At 39.7% G+C, this 22,158-nt stretch overlaps 1 protein-coding gene across 4 annotated transcripts; it reads right to left on the bottom strand.

The window, feature by feature from the left end:
* Positions 1–3,426: 3,426 nt before the first annotated feature.
* Positions 3,427–21,077, bottom strand: LOC105569357 (neuroglian). 4 transcript variants are annotated; one of them, XM_012025760.1, is made up of 14 exons: positions 20,880–21,077; positions 15,420–15,495; positions 14,139–14,162; positions 13,026–13,158; positions 10,448–11,863; positions 9,866–10,335; positions 8,892–9,257; positions 8,528–8,786; positions 8,123–8,443; positions 7,793–8,012; positions 7,470–7,626; positions 7,115–7,387; positions 6,287–6,379; positions 5,790–5,868 (listed from the first exon to the last, which is right to left on the bottom strand). In XM_012025760.1, the coding sequence occupies exons 2-13, from the start codon at positions 15,472–15,474 to the stop codon at positions 6,288–6,290; spliced, it is 3,786 nt and encodes a 1,261-aa protein (XP_011881150.1). In that variant the 5' UTR covers positions 15,475–15,495; positions 20,880–21,077; the 3' UTR covers positions 5,790–5,868; position 6,287. The 4 variants fall into 4 exon arrangements, with proteins under 4 accessions (XP_011881149.1, XP_011881151.1, XP_011881150.1 ...); XM_012025759.1 differs by lacking the exon at positions 6,287–6,379 and having other exon boundaries at positions 3,427–5,868; XM_012025762.1 differs by lacking the exon at positions 14,139–14,162.
* Positions 21,078–22,158: the final 1,081 nt, after the last annotated feature.

The following is a 22,158-nucleotide window of genomic DNA, read 5'->3' as shown; positions in this document are numbered from 1 at the left end:
TTAAATATATATTACTTATATATTAATATATAGAGCAATATACCTTGCAAATAAATGTATAAATTACATGTATAATTTAAAATTAATAAATTCTTTCATGACACATAATAAAAAAGTAGAGTTATAGAATGTTCTTTCTTTTCATTGCAGAGCTGGTGATGCTCGATAACTTCAAAACGAGCTTCAAAATAATAATTTTAACTGTGAACGCGCTTTAAAGCGACAATCTGTATCACAAATTCAGTTTCATTGTGTCGGGACGGGAGTGACTAACCGCAATCACCATCGGCTAGAAATATTATTGGACGTACATCGACGGGTGGAGTGAACTGTCGTACTCGTTTTTGTGTGAATTTCCTTTGTTTTTTTTTATTCTCTTTTCCTTCTATTTTACTGACATGGAAATTATGCGGGCAAATGTCGGGATGCGCATCAATGCGATTACGTTCGTGATGAGTTAACTTAAAGATTAAGAGACATAATTATCCGCCTAATTATCATACAACGTAGTGGTATCTGGTCTCGGGTACTCGCTGCTTTACAGGGAAAAGGATGAGGAGATTCGGTACAGGACGGCCCATCCGATCGCGCGCGCGATTAGACGATAACTCGCTTTCTCGCTCGCGGATGAAAATGTTAATGTGGAAATCAGTAGGCCATTCGTGCCTGTTTCGTATTGCTTCTGCGTAAGCGACTTCCGATACGAGTCTGACCGTACAATGCGCCACGAGTTGGATGGACAGCCCGGCGCATCATCCGTAGACATTCGCATTTCTAGACTGCCTTTTGCCGGTTCTTTTTTATCTCGTAGAAAAATTATCTAAAAACGCGCAATGCCGATGCTGAGAACGAATTGCGCTCACTGTAGCTGCGTATATCATATATAAACGGTGAAAAACACATCGGCATATTAATATCAGGATAATATACAATGAAGGATTCGCACGGTAAACGGGCACACGTTTTCGGATCATCGAGATTCATCGTTCCGAGGTCGACTCTTTTTACAGCAGTCGCTCTGGAGCGGCGACGGTATCGTTTAAGAAACGAATGTTCGACGGATGTTAAAAGTCGGAAAGTTGAGAGTTAATAGGAACGCTAATTGGCGACGACTTGACTATCCTCGATTGCTTCAGCTATCGCTTAACAGTAAGACAGTCGATACGATGCAACATGACAGAGATTGAGCTAATCGAATGAACACATTGTACATTACGAGATGATTGAGATTCGCTATAAAATGTACTGTAAAGAGAGTCGAGACTCTGTTTGTTTGTTTTTTTCGGGGTAACGTGTGCTCGTTGTACAATGAACACTCTTTAATAAGTCACGAATCGTTTCCCTTGTTAACGCAATCTAATTATCAAGCAGAATAGCAGTAGATATTCACATCCTCCGCTGAGGTAACACAAACACCTCGGAAACACACAGTCGAAAAAGCGACAGCAGCCGCAAAGCTCGCGTCCATTATAGATACGATCGCGTAAAAAACGCAAGTAATTTTCTATACAAAGTATAAAATTATAAAAAAAGAGAAAAGAAATACAAAAAAAAATAATACGACGTACGAAAGGGTACGAGCTGCTCGTGCGAAAGTATTGGAAGTTTGTATATATATATGTATGTATACAACATTAGCTTTCAACGCGTCTAACTGATGGTTCAATGTGCAGAATGAACGAATCTCGCCATATTTCGATAAATATCAAGAGGCTAGCGCAATAGAAAAATACTCTAAAAACGTGTAAACGCGCTCGTGTGCATGTGTTGTGTATGTGTGACTTGGACATCGAGATTCGAAACGCTTTGTCAATTTCGTCACGTATTGATCGTACCCAGCGGTCGTACAAGATATTAATCTGCAAACGCGATCTTGTACTTGTCTATGTAATTGCGGTTTCGATTGCAACTTTAGAGATCGCACGGTTTTACTTATTGGTTGTGCGCCGGCGATATTAGATCGTCTACCGTATCGTTAGTATCGGCCGTAATTACATTCTTCATTTATGATATATGGGTATACCATGAATCAACAATATCGGCTGAATTAATGAACAATTCGCTCGGTTGAAAACATGACCAATGTTTTGTCCAACATTTATCGCCGTAACCGCCTAGAAGTTTATGTTCTATCTAATTAGCGCAAGCTTTCTTTAACGTCAGAAAGTGACAACATTATAACGGATATATAATAATACGAAAACGCTTTCTTATTACGCTAAACCAATATTACGCATCGGATCGAGTCACAAGTAACTCCCCCCTCTTTTCTTTTCCTCTCGCATGGAATATCTATTTAGTCCTTTTGCCGAAGTATCCGGATGACATGGGTCTTGGTCCTTTGTCAAAGTCATTAAAATTAGAAAAACGAGCTACCGTTGGCTCTTTCAGTCGTATCTTTGGAAAGAAACTTTCCACCCTAGTCAACTTGTCGCTAAATATTTTTTCAGCCGTTAGCGTAGCACTAGTCTTTCGCTTCAACTCCCAAAGTATCACATGGCACTTCTAGTCTTCCATCTTAAAATCACATTTCACGCCTCCCTTTTTCCTTTTCCAGTAACGATTCTCTAACACCGCTGGGGTCGCAGTGTCGTCAGTTAGCTTCGCATATTGCTGACACAAAAAGATGAGACGTTTACTGCTAATGGAAAATGCCACGGCTCCGAGAGTATTCCGAAACAAATGAATACTTGGTGGAAATTATTTATGACTCGATCACCAATAAGAAAGAAATCTTAATTGTGTGACGTCCAAGTCACCTGTACAGGATGTTCGGCAAAAAAGACCGTAACAAATATAGTTCAATTAGAAGATAATTCTGTAGCATAAGGACGTCCTTTGTAAGAATTGATCGTGAAAAAATCCTGTTTGGTATAAGATATATCATTTAAGAATACTATACTTCGTGATTCTTCGCACATACGTATTATAAATATTATACACTCTTTGTACCTATCTTTGTTTCACTTTATCTTTGTACCTGACATATTTGCTCGCGACACTTTTGCAGACAACCTGTACATCGCATTGACTACATTAACTTAACGGTTATCTAAACAAATTGTACAAATTGTACTTAAAGGTCTAAACAAATTTTAACATCCCATACACTAAGTCATAATAATTATAGTTGCTCTGTTGTGATCGTCGCGTCTTTTTAAGAATTACTCGCATAATAATTCATAATTAATATATATATATAATGTCTCTCTCTCTTTTTTCCTCCCTCTCTCTTTCTCTCTCTATATATATATATTTATATATTTAATATCTTCATATATTAAATAATCATATAGCATTATCTTATAATTATTGGATTATAATAAAATGACCAAAAAGCAAAGTAAACTCTCATAAAAATAAGAGGGTCTTCGTCGAAGCATGTCTCACATACAAAAGCAACAGTTACTTATAGAGGCCTTGCGATTTTTTGTTACCTACTTATAGTGCATATACAATCTTCTCTTTAATAGTACTTTACTCTTTACTATCTCTCTGGCGTATCCTTATTGTTCGCGCATACACGCGCCCACGTGTGTGTAGAGTGTGTTTGTTAATAATGAAAGTGTGAGAGTGCATGATAATTATAGATTATTATTCGTTCATTTAGATTTGGCCCTTTCTCGGCAGAGTAAAAATTGATCGCGACTAAAGGTTCTTAGTGTAACTGTCCATTACAAGATTAAAGTTAAAATCAGTCGAAGCCAGATTGCGACACTACCTTCTACAATATATACTTTTACTTTTCAAGATTGCATGTAAACAGCGGCACTCACTAACTTATTGAGTCTTTCCTATTTTTCAAATCAGATCAATTTCAATTTTATATTATATAAGATTCACACATTGTATTATAGTTATTTTTAATATTAATAATTGAATTCTATTTACTCGTTTGAAATGGTAAAACATTTTTTTATCGAATTCATTTTCTTTTTAACGCAAGCGCGTTATGTTAACTTAACATGAAGATTACATTTCGCCACTCTGCTCCATTTAAAGCGATCACTTTTGCTAATCGCGTGTTAGAAATAAGTCATTGTTGCAGATACTTCCAATATAGGCATTAGGATTTAATTCCTTGTGGACAAATTTTAATATAGTTGCTCGGCATAACATGTTACTGTAGTAAAAGAAATTGAATTTTGCAGTTTTAAGGCTCCTGGGTACTAGAGACCCTGTAATCAGAAACTGGCCACAAGAGTTCGTCAAATTTCCGCGGGTGAGAGAGAAACATTGGCTATCTCACTCTCCTACGATCGTAGAATCGTTTCTGATTACAGGGTATCCACTGGGCATTTACTGCAGCCATGTTGGAATCATGATGTCAGAACCGAGAAATGACACGCTGAGAATTCTTGCGCTTTATAAAAAAAAATAACAAGATATTTAAATAAAAAGATACTCTAGATCGGTTCAGTATACATTTTCAAAATACTCCGGTAACTAACCTTTTCCCTTGGCAGCTGATAAACAGCCATAAAATGTAAATGTAACAAGGTTCCTAAAGCCTTGTGTCCACGATCCAAGAACTGTATCCAAGTTCTTGGATCGTGGACACAAAGCTTTAGTCGCGCAAGCGTACATTCACATTTTATGACTGCCAAGGGAAAAGGTCAGTTACTGGAGTATTTTGAAAATGTGCTGAAACGACACTGCAGTGAGTACCCAGGAGTCTTAAAAGTAATTGTTTTTCTATATAACTTTTATGTCTAATCTTCTTATCACGGAAGATATCTTATTTTTAATAAGTAGTTTGAAATGGTTTTTAAACGTTATCTTTTTTTTAATACATATTTTGAAATGACTTTTACGTGTTATTATTCGTATCTTGATTAGATTATTTCAATATCGCAAAACGCTTCTCTTGTTAACAGTGTCCATAAAGGGCAAATTCACAAATTTACTTGAACAAAAAGAAAAAAGCAAATTTCTAATGACAAAAAATAAAGAAATGACTTTGGCGTAAACAAACAAAATATTTTATAAGTGATTCTTGTATCGCAATAAGCGACGTTTTTTTACTTTTAACAAAATTAATTTTCAAATAGTTGTAATTGTAGCAGTGTATTGGTCATTATATTAAAATATGTATATACACACGTTAAAAACCAACGCGTGAAATTTAGTAACTGGATTATAAAACATTGAATACTACATGCAGTCTTAAAAGCACTTCGCATTTGCACGAGAGTTTGGAATAACGAATGCAATTCGCATAGTCACCAATCGGAGTGTCTAAATCCAACCTGGCTTTGTCAAAGATATTACGGTCAATGCTAGAATAGTTCTACAATACTATTTCCATAAATAGCTTGCACGCTATGAAACACCTATAATGTTCTTGGGTTTTATAATTAAAATAGAGATATGGTGTTGATCGTCAGCACTTGCAATAATGTATACAAGGTAAATAATAATTGTTACAACCATAACTTAATCTTTTATGTACTACTTCCGTTGTACACCTAAAACAAATGTATGTTGAAACAAATTTGGAATGTAGTGTATTAATTCGATTTACGTTTGTTGCTTATTGACGATCTACAGTGATCTGAATGATTGTGAAGTACAGTCGCGTGGCTCCTACAGAAACTATAAAACCCAAAACCCAGAGTCTAATTGGCAGTATAGTGTTGGACATTGCGCCCAGCGCAAGGTGCATAGCAGAGCTGCTGCAATAGCCGAGGATCGGGAGGATCCTTAACCGTAACGAGAAAAAAAAAATTTTTTTATGCGGCTTTGATTAAGTTAGTTGCGGATGTTACACATACGTGGCCATAGTACCAGTCGGAATAGGTGGTGTCTCCTCTGGTCTACCTTTAGGTCCGTATTGTCCAATGAAGGATCCATCCTCCGTAAAACGCCCTGGAACAAACGGACTTTATTACTTATGCAGAAAATATATACAAGTATGACTGTTCATGCGTTTGCATACAGAGGTTCCTTGTTTCATTTTAAAATTAAATAACAATTGCTCTAAACATCAGTATGCAGTTTTATACAAGAAATATGTTGATTTCCGAATTAATTCGCCGAAGCATAGGTGCAATTTAAATGTTGAAAAAAACGTGTGCGACGCGTGACTCCGGATTCAGAAGATCGTCGATTCGTCGTCGGCAGATCTTGACGTCTCACTCCATGCACGCCTCGGTTTTATATAGGATCGATTGAGGAGAGAAGAAGTTTGCGAGTGAAAAAGCGTGAGGTGAATGATAATCCGTTTCGGAAACTTGTATTTCGTATTTCAACCATTTCGTCTGAAGAACATGTTTGTTGGGCTTACCTTAGACTAGAGTGGCAAATGCCTGCGAATTTGGTTCCTGCTTACGGTGTCGGCCATACTGACCAATGAAAGAACCATCTTCGTTCATGCCCTCTGTATCGAGTCAAGCAATGAAGCAAATAAAACATACATGACAAATTGAAAATAAAATAGTCTAAAGCGAACGGATAAACGAATACGACTTATGCAACTGCGGCTGCAAAGTGTTCACAAAAGGGAAAAGCAATCGCATGATGTAAAAAAAAACTTAAGTGTTAAAATAAATTCAGCTGTGTCCACATGAAATATGAGACTCGCTGTTTCATATTGTGCTCTCTATGTACGAAGATGTTAAAAATATTATGAAAGTATTAAAATTTGATGCATCTGTCTACGTTGCAACAATAATACGTACCCTGTTTTATAAACGTCAAATTCTTTCAAACCCCCCCCTCTTTGAACTTCTCTATTCTCAACCGATATCTACTAATTCAATTTCTCCTCTTGTAATACTCTTTCTACTATCTGTTTTGTAACTTTGCAACGCACAAATTATACATATGTGTAGTATATTCAGTTTCATTCGTTTCTTCTACATGGATTCCACGCTATTAGAGTACGAGTGGCCAAACAATTGAGAATAGGGAGTTCACTCAATCCCGACGATACAAAATTAGAGGGGCTTGATTGTACATTATAATATGTATCTACTAATCAGTTGTCACATAATACTTGACACTGGAAGAACACGTACTGCAAATATCCTCAAGTACATACTACTTTTTTATATCAAAGACTTCTTACTGCAGATATTTTTAATAATTCCACAGAGAATTCTGAGCCCATTACCTGTATCACCATCGCCATACTCCGCCATGGAATCAGTATCGGACTCAGGATGTTTACCATCCTGATGGGAAGAAGACGCCAAGGACGCGCGTCCGCCGGCCGATTTGGTGTCCAACGGTTGCGAGTATTCGTGGAATCCACCCTCGTCGGGATAATCCCCGCGCCCGGCAGCCAATTCGCGCTCGTGCACCGCGTACTTTCCGCCTCGGTTACGTTTAATCACGCAAACGATTATCAGCACCAAAAGGAGGATAGCGATTGCGAGCATCATGCCTGCGAAAACGCCATAACTTTGACATATGCCAAGTCGTCGGGAAGAGTGGTCTAAAAATATGATTAAGAAAAATAGCTTTACCTATGAACCAACCGGCCGTCGCAACATTTTCCTTCGGTTGAATAATGGGCCCTTCGCTACTCGTCTCTACTTCCTGGGGAGCACTCTCGCTCATGTAGTTTCCGTCGACGGCGACAACTGACATCACATAGACCTCACCGCTTTGAAGACCGGGAATCTGCGTAATTTAGCAATAATCGTATTATTATATTTACCTTAATTAAAGATTAAGATACAGTTAGGTGAAATATTAAAATGCGAACTTAATGAATACAATATTAGTCACATCGCTACGAAGATACCGAAAAGCCTTGCGTATAAATTTATTGTTGCCGTAAACATACCACAATACTGTTTGACTGGAACTCGGGGTCCGACATCAAGGATATCGTTTCGCCTTTCAGCTTGTACTTAACGAAGAAATGACTTCCCGGGTTACCGTTCAAATTCGGCAACCAAATGATCCTTACGTTTGAATATCCATTCTCCACCGGTACAGTTTCCCACGTAAATTGTGGGGTGTCAGGTTGTTGAGACATCCGCGTCTTTTGCTCGATAAAATAGCTACAAAAATGTATTACAACTATAAGTAACATATATAAAATGCTATAAGATAATGTGACAGATATTACTGATATTTCACTTCGTTCTTGTAATCCACGCTTGACACTTACTCATTGCCTTCACCGACCCTGGTCGTGGCACGTATGTGAACGCGATACATCGTATCAGGCGCTAACGCGGCTAATTTGGCACTCGTAGCTTGTGAATCTATAATATGCGGCTTTCTCTCGAGAAACGTTCCCAACTTTGTGCCGTTGACAACCTGATAATAGATTCTGTACCCGGTTAAAACACCATTCGGTTCCGCGGGCCGCGTCCACACCAGGAACAACGCACTGGATCCCATGGGGAAGGCTTCTAGACTGAGCACTGTCCCTGGTGTCCCTTCCGGTGTGTCAAACGACAGAGTCTCGGACGAGGGACCGTTGTACCTGTACAAAACAAACGTTATTTAAAGACAAACTAGCTACATGCAAGCAAAATACGACAGCGATGTACAATCGAGGTGCTATTACCTGCCGTTGTAAGCGAGTACTCTCACGAAGTTCTTGCTGTATGGAACCAAGTTTGTGATTTCCGCGTGCGTTTTATCTCCACCGCGAATCTCAACTTCGCGCATTTCCTTCTCACCGCTCTTCTCCGTCCACGTTTGAATCTTATATCCTTGCAATTTGCCTCTTACCGATTCCTCGGGCACCGGGCTCCACGACAGCTCAGCCTCTGTACCCGATTTAACTTGATTCAACGTAAAATTGCCGGGTGCTTGCATGGGTACTAAAATGGCAATATAACGTTTTTACGAGTAAGATTGATGTCTTAATAATTAATTTCAGCGTATCATGATAATAATGAAGTTAAGCAATTCCATGAGTGAATTACCGTCTTCTCCGGAGTATCCGGTTACTTCATTGAGTGTAGCGTTACTGTCACCGACAACATTCGCAGCCTGGACCTGAATTTTGTACCTTTGATAAGTGGGTTGATTTTCCACAACCAGATTATTTTTCCTCCAATCATATATATTCACAGATTCACCAAAATTCTCGCCCGGTATATCTCTTTTGTAATATATTTTGTAATAAAATTGGGGACCATTGTGATCTATCTGCGGCATAGCCGTCCACGAAATAACCAAATTTTGCGGCGTTGTACCCCTGCCCATAACATTGCCTGGATTTTTATAAGGAACGACAGGCTTATTGCAGTTGCAAACTTTCACGCTGTGTGGTGACGGTACAGAAGGGCCTGCATTAGAAAGCGAAACATCGATACATCAGTTTAACGCATTCTAAAGAAGAGACGATCAGGAGAAATCATGCAATTAATATCTGAATTACAGTACCGGCCAAAATTAAATCACCTTTAGATTTTCTGAGCATAACTTTCGTCAAAGCGCATCGAATGTTTTCAAAATTTTACAGCAGATACCCGATAACAGGTATTATACATTTTGTACACGACGGGTAATAAAATTGGACAAATTACAAAATGATTTTCGAAGTTTTCATTCGTGTACTGTAAAACTAGTTATGCTCAAGAAATCGAAAGGTAATATAATTTCGGCCGGTACTGTATACAGGATGTCTCATTTTAGTGCTCCAATTGGTGAAATTTTTTGTGTAATGTAACATACACGAAATTTACATACACAAAACTTTTCACTAATTAGAGCACTATTGGTAACAGCATATTTCTGAGACTAAATCAAGTAAAAAAAATCCTGTACTACTTTTTCCGTATCTTTCATATTTTTGGAGATATTTGCGTGGATCATTTAAAATGTGATACCCTGTATATTTTATATATGATTGCAATTCACTCGAAATAACTTAAATTTTCATAAGTTTCCTCACCTATTTTATTCTTCGCAATTACGCGGAACGTGTAATTAGCCCAAGGTGACAAAGCCACTTTGTACTCTAGGTCAGTAGATGGGATGTACTCCTTGGCTACTTCCCAGGTATCGGGTGTAAAGGTGGTATTGTGCTCGATCGTGTAGTGCAGAATGGGAGATCTGTTGTCCCCCATAGGTTGCCATTTAACAATCGCATCACAGGATAGGTTGGTATTGCAAGCGACGTCAGCTAATTGCGGCTCGTTAGGTACGTCTTGAACTGTCAGCGTCGCGTGCACCCGCACCTCGTCGAGATCAGTGCGAGCGACGCACGTATATTCACCGGAATCCAATTCGGTCGTCTTTGTGATCATCAGAGAATAATCGGAACTTCGTACGAATCTCGGCTCCATCTCGAAATCTATTGGTTGGTCTTTGATCAGCCAGTCTATAGTCAGAGGTAGACTGGGATCGGTAACGGCGTTGCACCTAGAACAGACAGCATAGATAAGAAATGAAGCGAGAATTCCTAATTGTATACACCGAGATATTTACTTTCGCTTCTCTATCAAGAGTTCGATGTGTCGTAAAAAAATTTTACCTGAACGTGGCAGTGTTGCCCGCCACGATCTCGTAGCTCTCCGGCTTATCCGTTATCCTAGTGTGCTCCTTCACGTCCAAGGTGGCGGACGCGTTCACCTCCCCGAATTTGTTAGAGGCGTAGCACGCGTAAGTACCGCTGTCCAGGAATATCACGTTCTCGATCTCCAAATCGCCAATATTCAAAATCTTGTAGCGACCGCCGGTCAACTCTTGTCCGTTTCTGACCCACTTGACCTCGGGAGTAGGCGCGCCGAAAACGCGGCACGTAATGCGGACAGTTTTGCCGTCGACCGTGCTGAAGTTCATGGGCGGTTGTGTGATCTCCGGGTGGAGCGCCAACACGTTCACGTAAACGTCCTTGTAAACGTATCCCAACGAGTTGGTGGCGTTACACCCGTAATTCCCGGTGTCTGCTTTCACCAGCCTCGCGATGGTAATGGAATTCCGCGTGACACTCCTCCTGCTGTTCGACGGCGCTTCAGATATCGGTTTACCGTTGTGGATCCACTTGATCTCGGGAACGGGATCTCCGCTGGCCTCGCACGTGATCGTGGCAGTCTCGTCCTCCGCGGCGCTCACGAACTCTGGCTCAATGGTGAAATACGGCACGGCATGTACTTTCAGGTTTATGGAATAGGACTGGGCTGTTCCCACTCCGTTGGACGCCTCGCAGGTGTATGTCCCCTTGTCCTCGAAATTGACATGTTTTATAATGAGAGATTTCCCGTAATTTCCTTGAGTTATCCTATCGCTCGGCCTGATCAATTCGCCATTTTTACTCCAAACTATCTGCGGCAAAGGCGTTCCTCCGAATATGCAATACAACTCCACCTTCTTGCCGCGCAAAGCAACTTCGTTTTTCCTGGTGACGTACTGTCTTACAGGCGGGTGCTTGTTCTGGCTGGCGGACGCGCCTGTAGAAATTACTTCTAGCGTAATTTTATTGCCTATTTTGTATTCGTTTCTGAACACAGATGTGGCGGCACAGGCGTAATAAAAGTCATCCGAAGCGTCGTTTCTGGTGACGTTGCTGAACCAGAGATTACCCTCCGGATCGAGCGTCATCCTCGAGTTATTGATTGACTTGATACCACCGGCGAAATCCTGAATGAGCCAATACACGTTTGGCCTAGGCCAGCCATCGGGTGGTTGGCAGACAAGTTTCAAGGGAGAACCCTCGTTCTCCCTTACACGATGTGGAGGTTCATCCTTGAACGAATTTAATTCGGCCTTTCGAACGAACACCGAATTCGACGTGGCTATGCCCCATTCGTTCTCGGCGAAGCACTGGTACTGTCCTAAGTCTTCGTCTCTCGGTCTCGAGATTACCAAAGTGCCCCTGCCAGGCTGTTGAGAAATGCGATCATCGTACGCCGGCCACTCAAAGTTCTTTCCATTTTTAATCCAACGATACCTAAATAATATTATTCAATATTAACATCTCCTCTCTGATACAACATACATCAAATCACGCACAATAATGGTAAATATAATAACAAGTACACCTACACGGAGAGCATGATTTCTTAAAAGAACAAACCGAAAATATGCCCGTTTTTTCTCGAATACAGCAAGTATACTTTGACTTGATTTGGTCTCAGGAATATGCTGTTGCAATAGTGCTCCAATTATTGCAAATTTTTCTGTGTATGTAAATTCTATGTGTTACAATACACAAAAATTTTCAATAATTGTAACACTATTGCAACAGCATATTCCTGAGACTAAATCAAGTAAAAAAAGTCCCGTACTACTTTTCCCTCCGACAAACAGATATCGAGATATCATAAGCTAAAAAGTTACAAATTTTCTCTTGAATATCTCAAAAGGTATTAGACAAATCAAAAAATGTTTCGGACAAAAGTTGTCCACATTAATTAGTAGAATAAGACAGTATAATAAACACTAGGGGGTTCCATTAAAGAAAAATTGAAGGTGATTCTTCACGTGAAACCAAAAAACTTTTGTTCGAAACGTTTTTCCGTATCTTTCATATTTTTGGAGATATTTGCGTGGATCACTTAAAATGAGACACCCTGTACATTCACATATAAAGTATCGAGATTCAACACGACTCGACGCGCAACATGACACACAGATAACGTGTTTCCTCATTTGCCGCCTCTCATTTCTAAATAAATTTCTTTTCATAAATAAAAACTACATACATATCCGTCTGTAAAAAGCGCTGCCAACGCCCATACGAGTGTACAGATAAGTCAAACGTGTGTATTAGTGATGACTATTTCACGCATCCTGAAGGTATGAGATCATCTTTGCAATTAAGATCGGCCGGTTGTAACGGCTTCCCTGTACCGCGCGAGATGAATAAGGCCGGCGCAAGTGCAATGAAACCTCGTGAATGAGATATCCCGAAAGTACATTCTCCGTTCTTGAGCAACTTAACAAGTGTCGCACAAGTCATATTTACATAATAGCCGTTTCCTCGACGGCACTCGTAGGCATTATCCGGCGATGCCGACGGGCAGCGCAAGAAGTAACTTCGAGAAACTTATTCTACATGTAACGAACGAGCTTTGAAAAAGGAAAAAAAGCGAGAAAACGCAGATACGTACGTTGGGGCTGGCTCTCCCTCCGCCTCGCATTCAATTACAAACGGCTTATCATTCTCATTGACTTTTGCTTGCGCCACTTGAAACAGCTGCTCGTCCGTCGGCGGCTGCTTGGATATTCGCGGCGGCGATTGGACTAATAAACAAAAAATGTATTAGATCGAGAACAATCGCGCCATTGAAGTGTAAACCGGTAAGAGGAACATACAAATATATAAATCTAGATGAGAAGACTAAAGCCTAATCTAAAATGTGCCCTATGCGTCTAGAAACCTTCTATCTCGTAGCCAATAAATACGTTTAAACAATTTATGCAACTTGATAAATTGCACGTTATACGTTGTACAATCGTACGTTATCGACGAATTTCTTTAAGCGTGTGTGATTCGCTTATATAAAACCAAATGTTTCTAGACGCAAAAAGCAGTTTGTAGATCAGGCGTAATAGGACAAGACATTTATGATTTATGTTCAATGTGATGGAACTCCGCTATGACAGATAATCCTGATGATTTTCGACTTGATTGCGGGTAAGGGACAGCCACAGCTTACTATTAATAAAAATAAATATGCCACATTAAGATTGAAAGAGAACAGACACACGGTGGGAGAAAACCAAACGTTCTTTCAAGTCTATGTACAAATACATACAGACACTTTGAATGTAATCTGGGATCTAATGGTAATAAAATTCTACAGTTCGTACATTGGAATCGTGTTGTTTATGTTGTATTGTGTGTTGGAATGACGTTGCATCGCACGTGTGAAATAATATAAAGTATTCACATAGAAACGATTCAGAGTACGTTTACGTGTCTAACGTTTCGCCGATGTATATATTTATGCTTTCACAGCCAAAGGTAAATCTATACACAGGTGTAAATGTACAAATATTGCATGAAAATATCGAGGAATTTATGGTCTGTCTGTGTGTGTATGAAGAGCATATGCGGGCACGGGTACAAATACATGTAAAAATGTGTGACTACATGAAAAACACAGCAGCCCCGTGTAAAGAATTTATTCTGTGGCGAAATGGTCTTGCGTGAATGAAACGATCGCTTGTAATAGAAAGCACGATTATGAAAAGACGCTTTTCATAATAGTGTATTTCACCTTCTACATTATCCGGGACACGTACTATAATTGAAAATAAAAAATCACAATTTTAATGGCGAGATTCATAGAAATTCGTAGCGTAATAGAGTAAGAGTCCCGAGCCTACGGCACAACAATGCTATTTTTTCTACTGGATCGCTTACGAGAGCCAATCAGGATTCAGCCTTAAGTCACCCGATCTAAAACTCTGTACTGGCGCTTGCAAGAAATCCAGTAGGAAAAATAGTATCGTGTGCCGTTGGCTTCAGTTGTACGTAGAGGTGTGACATTTTTGTTATCTTTATACGCAAAATATCGCACAGTGCCCCCAGGAACGTTTTTAATGCCATTTCTTTACATTTTGGAGTCCCCAACTTCGTTTAACAAGTTTTTAAAACGCAAAATAACGCAAAATAGCGTCCAAATAACGTTAAAAATCGCAATTTTCCTTAGCAAACATTTCTAACGTCAATGTTGTATCCTGAACCAAAGAGATTTATGCCTAAGATTAGTTTTTGTTTACTTTTTTAGACATGTTACTGCTTTTATAGTCTCAAAATGATATGTAATTTCAGTAATTTGTTCCATGATATTTAAATATGTTATGTTTTATGTTAATTTTTTAACATAAGTTTAGCCCGAGGAGGAAACCGCTGACCAAAATCTTGTACACCAATGCCCACTAATGCCCAGTGGGCATTACTTTATCTTATTATCTTCTTTTATCGTATTTATTTTGTTTTATCTTATTTTATCTTTATAATGCCCCAGCAAGACGTAATGCCCCAAAAATGTCCTAGTAATGCCCAGTAATGCCGCAAATATGTACACCACAATGCCCTCAGCGGTTTCCCCCTCGGTTTAGCCTTAATAAATGTCGTAAATTGTTCTATCAAAACATTAAGGCCCGGTTTTACCAACGTTGTTTAGCTTTAAGCTTAGCTTAATTCGTTCCTTACCTCTTTCTAAAGTAACAGTTGGAAAGAGACGAAGAACGAATTAAACTAAGTTTAAAGTTAAGCGACGTTGGTGAAAACGGGCCTAACAATAAGTCGTCTTATTGAAGCCCTGTTCACCTCTTACCATGGCATTATCAAAAACATTATCAAAATAATGCAAAATCCGGAAAAACAAAACGCAAAAGATGCCAAAAAACGACATCAAAATAACGCAAAGTTCGAAAAAACAAAACGTCAAAAAAAATGCCAAAAAAATTACATAAAAATGTCACACCTCTAGTTATAACGTCGACCATAATTCGCAGGGTATTCGGGGGGCGATTAAATTGTTTATACTCACCTAAGGCCGATGCGCCGAGCACCAGCATGGAAACAATGCACACGGCAAGCCTCATTGTCACTTCGTGTTTAGAAAGCTGAAACGATTATATTTCTTTCATCAGAAAAGGTTCCTCTCGATCAGAATTAGAAGTGGTAAGGGCGGCTTCGGGTCAAATTCGGATCAACTTGATCGCTTTAGCCAGCACGATTGCTCGCGGCAATTCTTATGAATCTAGCGTAAACTTCCAACAAGACTGATAGAGTCCCTGTAGTGAGAGTCTGGCAAGGGTTGACGCAAAATGGCGTCTGGTCTGTTCGTTATCGCTGCATTACTGCACTAGTGCAATTAACTAACTGCACTAGTGCAGTAATGCAGCGATAACGAACAGACCAAAGGTAACCAAATAATAATAATAATAATAATCCCGCGTTTAGAGTACAGATTCGAGACACCTTATTGGTTCCGCCATTTTGCGTCAAACCAATCAAACGGAGAATATTTCTTGCCAGACTCTTACTAGACTGATTCTCCGAGTGCTACACGCGAGACGTAAAGTTTTTAAGTACAAGAAAAAAAGAGAAACCGTCCTTCGACTGAACTTCGTTTACGACACACTTGGCGAGCAATGTACGCCGAGCCGTGTTCAATGTGAGTGACGAATGAGAACTAAAGGGAATTTACACTCGAAACGGAGCTTCGCCGGCTGAGAAGGGTCTTCGTAAAAACAATAAATCAATAGACCCTAATACTAAACAGTGATTAGTCTGATTGTGACAAAGGGTTCTATTAAGCCTGACCTACAATGTGCTCTTTGCGTTTAAAAACATTCTATTTTATATGAGCAAATCAAACCGCTTGAAAAATGCATCGACAATATACGCTTAAACAATATATTATGTATCAACTTGCGCAATTTTTTTCAAATGTATTTATTGGCTATAAACTTGAATGTTTCCAGACCCAGCACATTGTATTATAAATAAGGCTTTACGCTGTCTCCGAGGGAAGGTATGGGCAAGGGTCAGCAGATGTATGAAAAAAAAGCAGGTTCTTCCGAAATATCTAGAGAATAAGAGAGTAGTAGTAAACAAAAATTGGGTATTAAAAAAACTTGGTAAAAAAACCGTGTTTCTCACTCCACAAAAATAAGTTCAAGTTTCAAAAATTTAGCAAAAATCTAACTTTAATGTTTATTTATTAAAACGTGACTTAAAAAATCAGCACCAAATTTACGAAAATTAGATTTCACATTCCATGTTTCGTCTTGTCACTGAATCTCTTTCAAAATTATTAAAAAAATTGTTTTACTTACAAATATCGTTTTTACTTGATTTCTCACTCTATTTAAAAAATTCGATTTTTTAATCTCTAAAAATATTCCCTTGAGTCGGAGAGACACGAGATGTAAACCGCTGACCAAAATCATGTACACTAATGCCTATAACTAATGCCCAAGTGGGCATTACTTTACCATTTTATCTTATTTGTCTTGTTTTATCTTATTTTATCGTGTTATTTGTTCTTTCTAATGCCCTAGCAACATCTAATGCCCAGTAACGCCAGGTAATGCCGCAAGTCTGTACACCACAATACCTTCAGCAGTTTACTCCTCGGAGAGACATATATAGGAAAGGGGGACAAAGCAAGATTTTAAAATCATAAAACGTAAAGTGCAAAAATGGAGATTTACGTATTGCAGTAAAGATTAATCGGTGGTCATAAATAGTTTATACATTCGCTAATTTTACCAGAGTAAAATATTAAAGGACAAGTAAAAGCGTCAAAAAACAATTGATACTTTCACCGTGGCAGAATATGCACTAGTTCTTTCAAAAGTTGCAAGCAACATACACGAAGATTCAAAGTGGCATTCTAGTTATTCGCAATAAATGAAAATCGCACTTCAAGTAATATAAAATTTGTTCATCTTCTTTTGTATTTTTGAGAAACTTTCCCCTCGACTTTCGGTCAAATATTTATTTTATCGCAATCCCAGAGATTATATATTGTTCATACTTTTGTTTCAAATAAAGAAAAAAAGGTAAAAGCGTCATCAAATCGCATGCATTCAACAGCGAAATATGTAATCTGCAAAGAATTAAGTGTAGAATCACAATTATTGAATTTTACTCTTTTACTACAAGATATCTATATACCGGAATGTCGCATTAGACATTGCTCATTAACACTGGAACAGCCCCGGCGTTGAGTGTACATCTAATTTACCGCATCTGTCAATTTCACGCGTATTTAAAAGAACATTTAACCTGTTACTTCTAATTTCTTTAATAATTTAGCAACTAAGGGCCGGTTTCACCAACGTCGCTTAGCTTCAAGCTTAGCTTAATTCGTTCTTTTTCTCTTTTCAACGGTTACTTTAGAAAGAGACGAATGTGAATTAAACTAAGATTAAAGTTAAGTCTAACAAATGCAGCTTTCGTTTGCAAAATTTTTATGGATTCATCTACACGAGAAAAAAAACTAAGTCTTATTGTGGTCTTCTACGTGCTCTGAAACATGTGCTGCAGTTATAGGAACCAACGATAGATTCCGCAATTTTATTGGCACTCACGTGATACGCAATTTTACACATTGTCGCTTGAAAAGGACCACAACCCCGTATGGTCGAAACGTATAGCGAGTTGTAATTTTCTAATAACAAAGCCAGGCCAGTTGGATCGAAAATTATCCACGTATTAAATTAAACATAAATGAAGTTGCTCGAATTAAACGTTGACCACGGGCTGCCACAAACATAAATAATTCACTCAATCGTATTTGCTGTAGATTGTAATTTTAAGTATCGAACTAAATATCTAGGTTATTAAGGTAGTTTTTCGTAAAGGTAAATTTCGTAAAATCATTTGTGAGAATTGTTCCAAATCTTTACAGTTTTGCAATTTGTTGTAACTTTTGTAATTTTTACCCAAGTATTGGACACACAATCGACCCCCCTGATAGCATATCCTAAAAAAGATTATTTTTCAAAATTTTTATCAGCCATATTGGATCCGTCATTTGAATTTTGAAAATCTGACACCAGATTCGTAATCAGCGGCCCCAAAAGTCCCTGTAAACCAATTTTCGTGATAAACCGATAGCTAGAAAAATTCGTGACTGAAAGGATTAATATTGATGTTGTCTCAACGATTTTATTTCAATTACACCGATTTTGTTGACACATCAGTTTCTTTCCGTGTATATTTAGTTCCATAGATATTTAACATTTTAATAGAAACCTGTCCCATGGTTGTCCAATTTTATCGATAGAAAATAAATAAGTGCGAATGCATTTTGTCATAACATTTTCAAACTACTGCTACCTTCTGGAAACTGTTAGCCACGTTTTAAAATAAAGCCTCAATTAGGCGGTAGATCGATAAATACTTGGCACTAATGAAGAAGCATATACCTTTCACTAACACACAACAGGCGCTTATTGCACGAGTTTTACGCAGCAGAATGCATCGACAATGCAATTTTCCTAAATTGTTATGTATGGAGATAACGCACCATATCGCGGTTGTTACTATGAGTAAGACGGAGCATGAATAATAAAAAAAAATAGATAAGCCGAAGCTTATTTTTATGTGAAATGCGTGACTTTTCAAACAGCTACCTACTTAAAATTCTGGAATTATTTACACGTAAATTACGATCATTTCGACAAAGTTGAGTGTTTTATGAATTGACACTATAATTGCGCGGGAAGACCGATTAAGGCAGCAATAACTAAAATTAAAATGTTGCCGTATAAAAATATCAGCATGTTAAGCTGTCACCTGGCCTAACCACGATTACTTACAAGTCCCAGTCTACAATAGAGGATTTAAGCCCTAAGCTTTAAGAAATTGACCAATCACGGTCAAGTACGAGTAGAATACGCGATTGTGATTAGTCAATTTCTTAAGGCTTAGGGTTTAAATCTCTATTGTAGACTGGGACTCAAGCGATATTTTAAATTTCTCTTCGTTCTTTATACAAAGTCGTGAATCCCCCGCTTTATTTTCATGCGTACTACAATCGTGTGGAGGAATTTTGTAATTTTATAAAGCCAATTTTAAATTGCTCACGATCAAAAAATTGAAACTTAAAAATACCAATATCTTTTTCATTGGACTTCGTACCCCGAGTGTTTTAAGTATGAAAATGTTCTGCTACGCAGTCCGCAACTTATCCTGGCATTATTTTGTGCATAAAAACTAATTAAAAAATTTGTAAAAACTCTTCAAATGTGTCGGTAAAACAGATGACTTTAGGATTCCCTTATTCCAACAAAAAGGCACGTTGACAATCTCTGTAATTTGACTCTTTCGAGGAATTATCCATTTAAATTTTTTAAACGTCTTTTCCCGGCAATAAAATGCACACAAATCATTGAACCTGTTTACACAATGCAAATGAGATTTACGCGTCACGAAAGGGTTGAAATCTCAAGTCCGCCATCTCGAGGGGAGACATTTTTCTCAAGGTTCTCGAAATTTTCCGCACATCAGCTTGAAGACCCTTCGCGAGCAGCCGGCGCGCAACGGTACTCGGAGTCGCCCCGATTCCGATCAACCGAATTCAGATAAAAAAAAAAAGAGCAGCGTTGCTCGTAGAAATTCGAGCCACTATCCGCGAAACGCGACAACGAACGCGGGCTACCGTCCCGACTTTCCTCGATTAATCATGCATCACTCCCGCGGTCGTGAACCCCGTGGCGCTTTTGCCATTGCGGTAAACACAAAATTACACACGTACGCGCACACACAAACACACGCGCACACGTACGCGCGCGTGCGCTCGAAAAGCATCGGCGCGATCAGCCGCGAGATCGAAGCTGACCCAATTATCCGAGATTTTCAAATTCGCCGGGATGTTGTGGGACGTCGGTTGCCAATGGTGACGCGAAAAATGGGCGTGCACCCGGCGCCGATGGGAAACTAGGCGCAGGAAGGAGACCCGAGGAATGACACACCGGGGCGGCGTATTTTCTCACGTACGCGCGAATCTGAAGCCGGAGGCGGGGGGGCGGGGGGAGGGGAGAAGGGGGTCGGGCTGTATCGACACCCGCGGGACCGCTCGTACGTCGCCGGGACGCGTCGGGAGGACCCGAGGAGGAGGAGGAGGACTCGGGCGCTCGTCAGCCGATCAGAGCGCGTCGTCGCGCTCGACAAAGTCGCCGCGATGACCTCACTCGTCGTCCTTCGCGGGTTCTCGCCGAGCGGAAACGCGGCCTCGCCGATCCTGGCGAGTCGCGCGCGGCCAAACGGGCGCGTCTCGTTCCGGCCTCGCTGCCGTATACCTGCGGCTCGACTCGGCGCGGCGCGGCGCGACGCGGTAAAACGAGCGGCGAGCGGGAACGGGAACGGGAACGCGCGGCAGGGCGAGGAGCGGGCACACCCGCGAGACGCGAGATCGCATTGATCGCACCCGGGCGCACCTCGTCGCGATCGGAGTCGCGTGCGCGACGCAACGGCTTGGTCGCAGACTTACCGGTCCCGATGGGGCGTTCGGTGGCGCGGTCACGGTGCCGAGAACGTCGCTATCACCAGAGCATCGTCGGAAAAACTGCGGAAACCACCGACCCCGCGACACGTAACGCGCCGTACGGTACCGCGCTGTTGTGCGTGCGAACGTCTTACTTGTGTGCGTGCATGTGGGCGCCGCTACGCCTCGCGCCGCACACTCGGTTGACTCGGTATCCCTGGCCTCCTCTCACCGGTCTAGGAAGACTAGATAGAGAGGCACGTCGAGTGCGCCACGTCGGTAACGTTACCCTACCGCGTCCCGGAGGGTAACTCGTTACCGACGACCAGCTAATGTGCAGTTTCAAATCCTCCGTGGATAAAATTACCGATAATACTCCGCGTTAAAAATGTTCTGAATGTTAGAACTGTTTTACGCGTAAAATATGCGTGATAATTCATATCCACGTGTATCGAATGCAAATTATGTTTGACGTGTCGTGTAAGCGATGAACGATTCATGGATCATTCGTCAGAAATATCGGTTTATCTTCTGTTTGCAATTTTATTTTTAGTTACTGTTATTTAGTTTGGACACGATTTTTAGCGTGCCACGAAAAATTAACAGATCGGCGCAAACAATATTTCTATTTACTTATTATTTTTTCGTTATACTGAAGATGGTCCAATAAGAACCGAAACGTATAATTTGCTATTAAAATAAAGTAATTTTATCGGACATTACAACCTTGTTCAGGCTCTGAGCCCCTTCTATTATTCTTTGATTTTGTCATACGAGCCACTGTTATTTATAATATTTCTATGTTAGTATCAAGTATCTTTCATATCACTAAATATACATATAATTATTGGAGTGCACCTAATTTAACCTAGCCTAAAATTATTTATTTTTTAGGACTGTGAAAAAAAGTTTAAAAGATTAGTTAATTAATCAGTCAGTTAACTTATAATAATTTACGTTGCTTACATATTGTCTACGTGACAAAGGTTCGCGTAAAAGTAACGCAAATAATCCGTGTAATCCTGAAATTTATGGCACAATTTTCTGACCCGAATGAATATTGCGTCCGCCTCTCGCGACATTATCTTACAATTTCTGGTCTTTATTATAATTTAAGGATCTCTTCCACGCACTTGCATGCTTGTGAAAAATAAAACATAATTGACGTTCTAACTCAAATATCTTTCATGTAACTTTAAGATGGTAACGAATAAAATATACCTAGCAACTATGTTTACACAGTTTACATACAGAACATAAATTATTATGTTCTACACGTAACACT

Source organism: Vollenhovia emeryi, unplaced genomic scaffold (genome assembly GCF_000949405.1).
Source record: "Vollenhovia emeryi isolate VEMERY1.0 unplaced genomic scaffold, V.emery_V1.0 DF939124.1, whole genome shotgun sequence".
NCBI classification, from domain to species: domain Eukaryota; kingdom Metazoa; phylum Arthropoda; class Insecta; order Hymenoptera; family Formicidae; genus Vollenhovia; species Vollenhovia emeryi.
The sequence above is the reverse complement of the archived record's forward strand: the minus strand, read 5'-3'. Positions and strand labels throughout refer to the sequence as shown.

Bases quoted from the DNA above. Each gene is read 5' to 3' on its own strand.
- LOC105569357 (XM_012025759.1), bottom strand. From the start codon at position 15,474: ATGAGGCTTGCCGTGTGCATTGTTTCCATGCTGGTGCTCGGCGCATCG. The intron at 11,864-13,025 runs GTACGTATCTGC...AATATTATTTAG, and splicing joins GAGGGAGAGCCAGCCCCAAC to GTATCGTTGGATTAAAAATG. The intron at 8,013-8,122 runs GTAAGTGTCAAG...ACATTTTTGTAG, and splicing joins AGGGTCGGTGAAGGCAATGA to CTATTTTATCGAGCAAAAGA.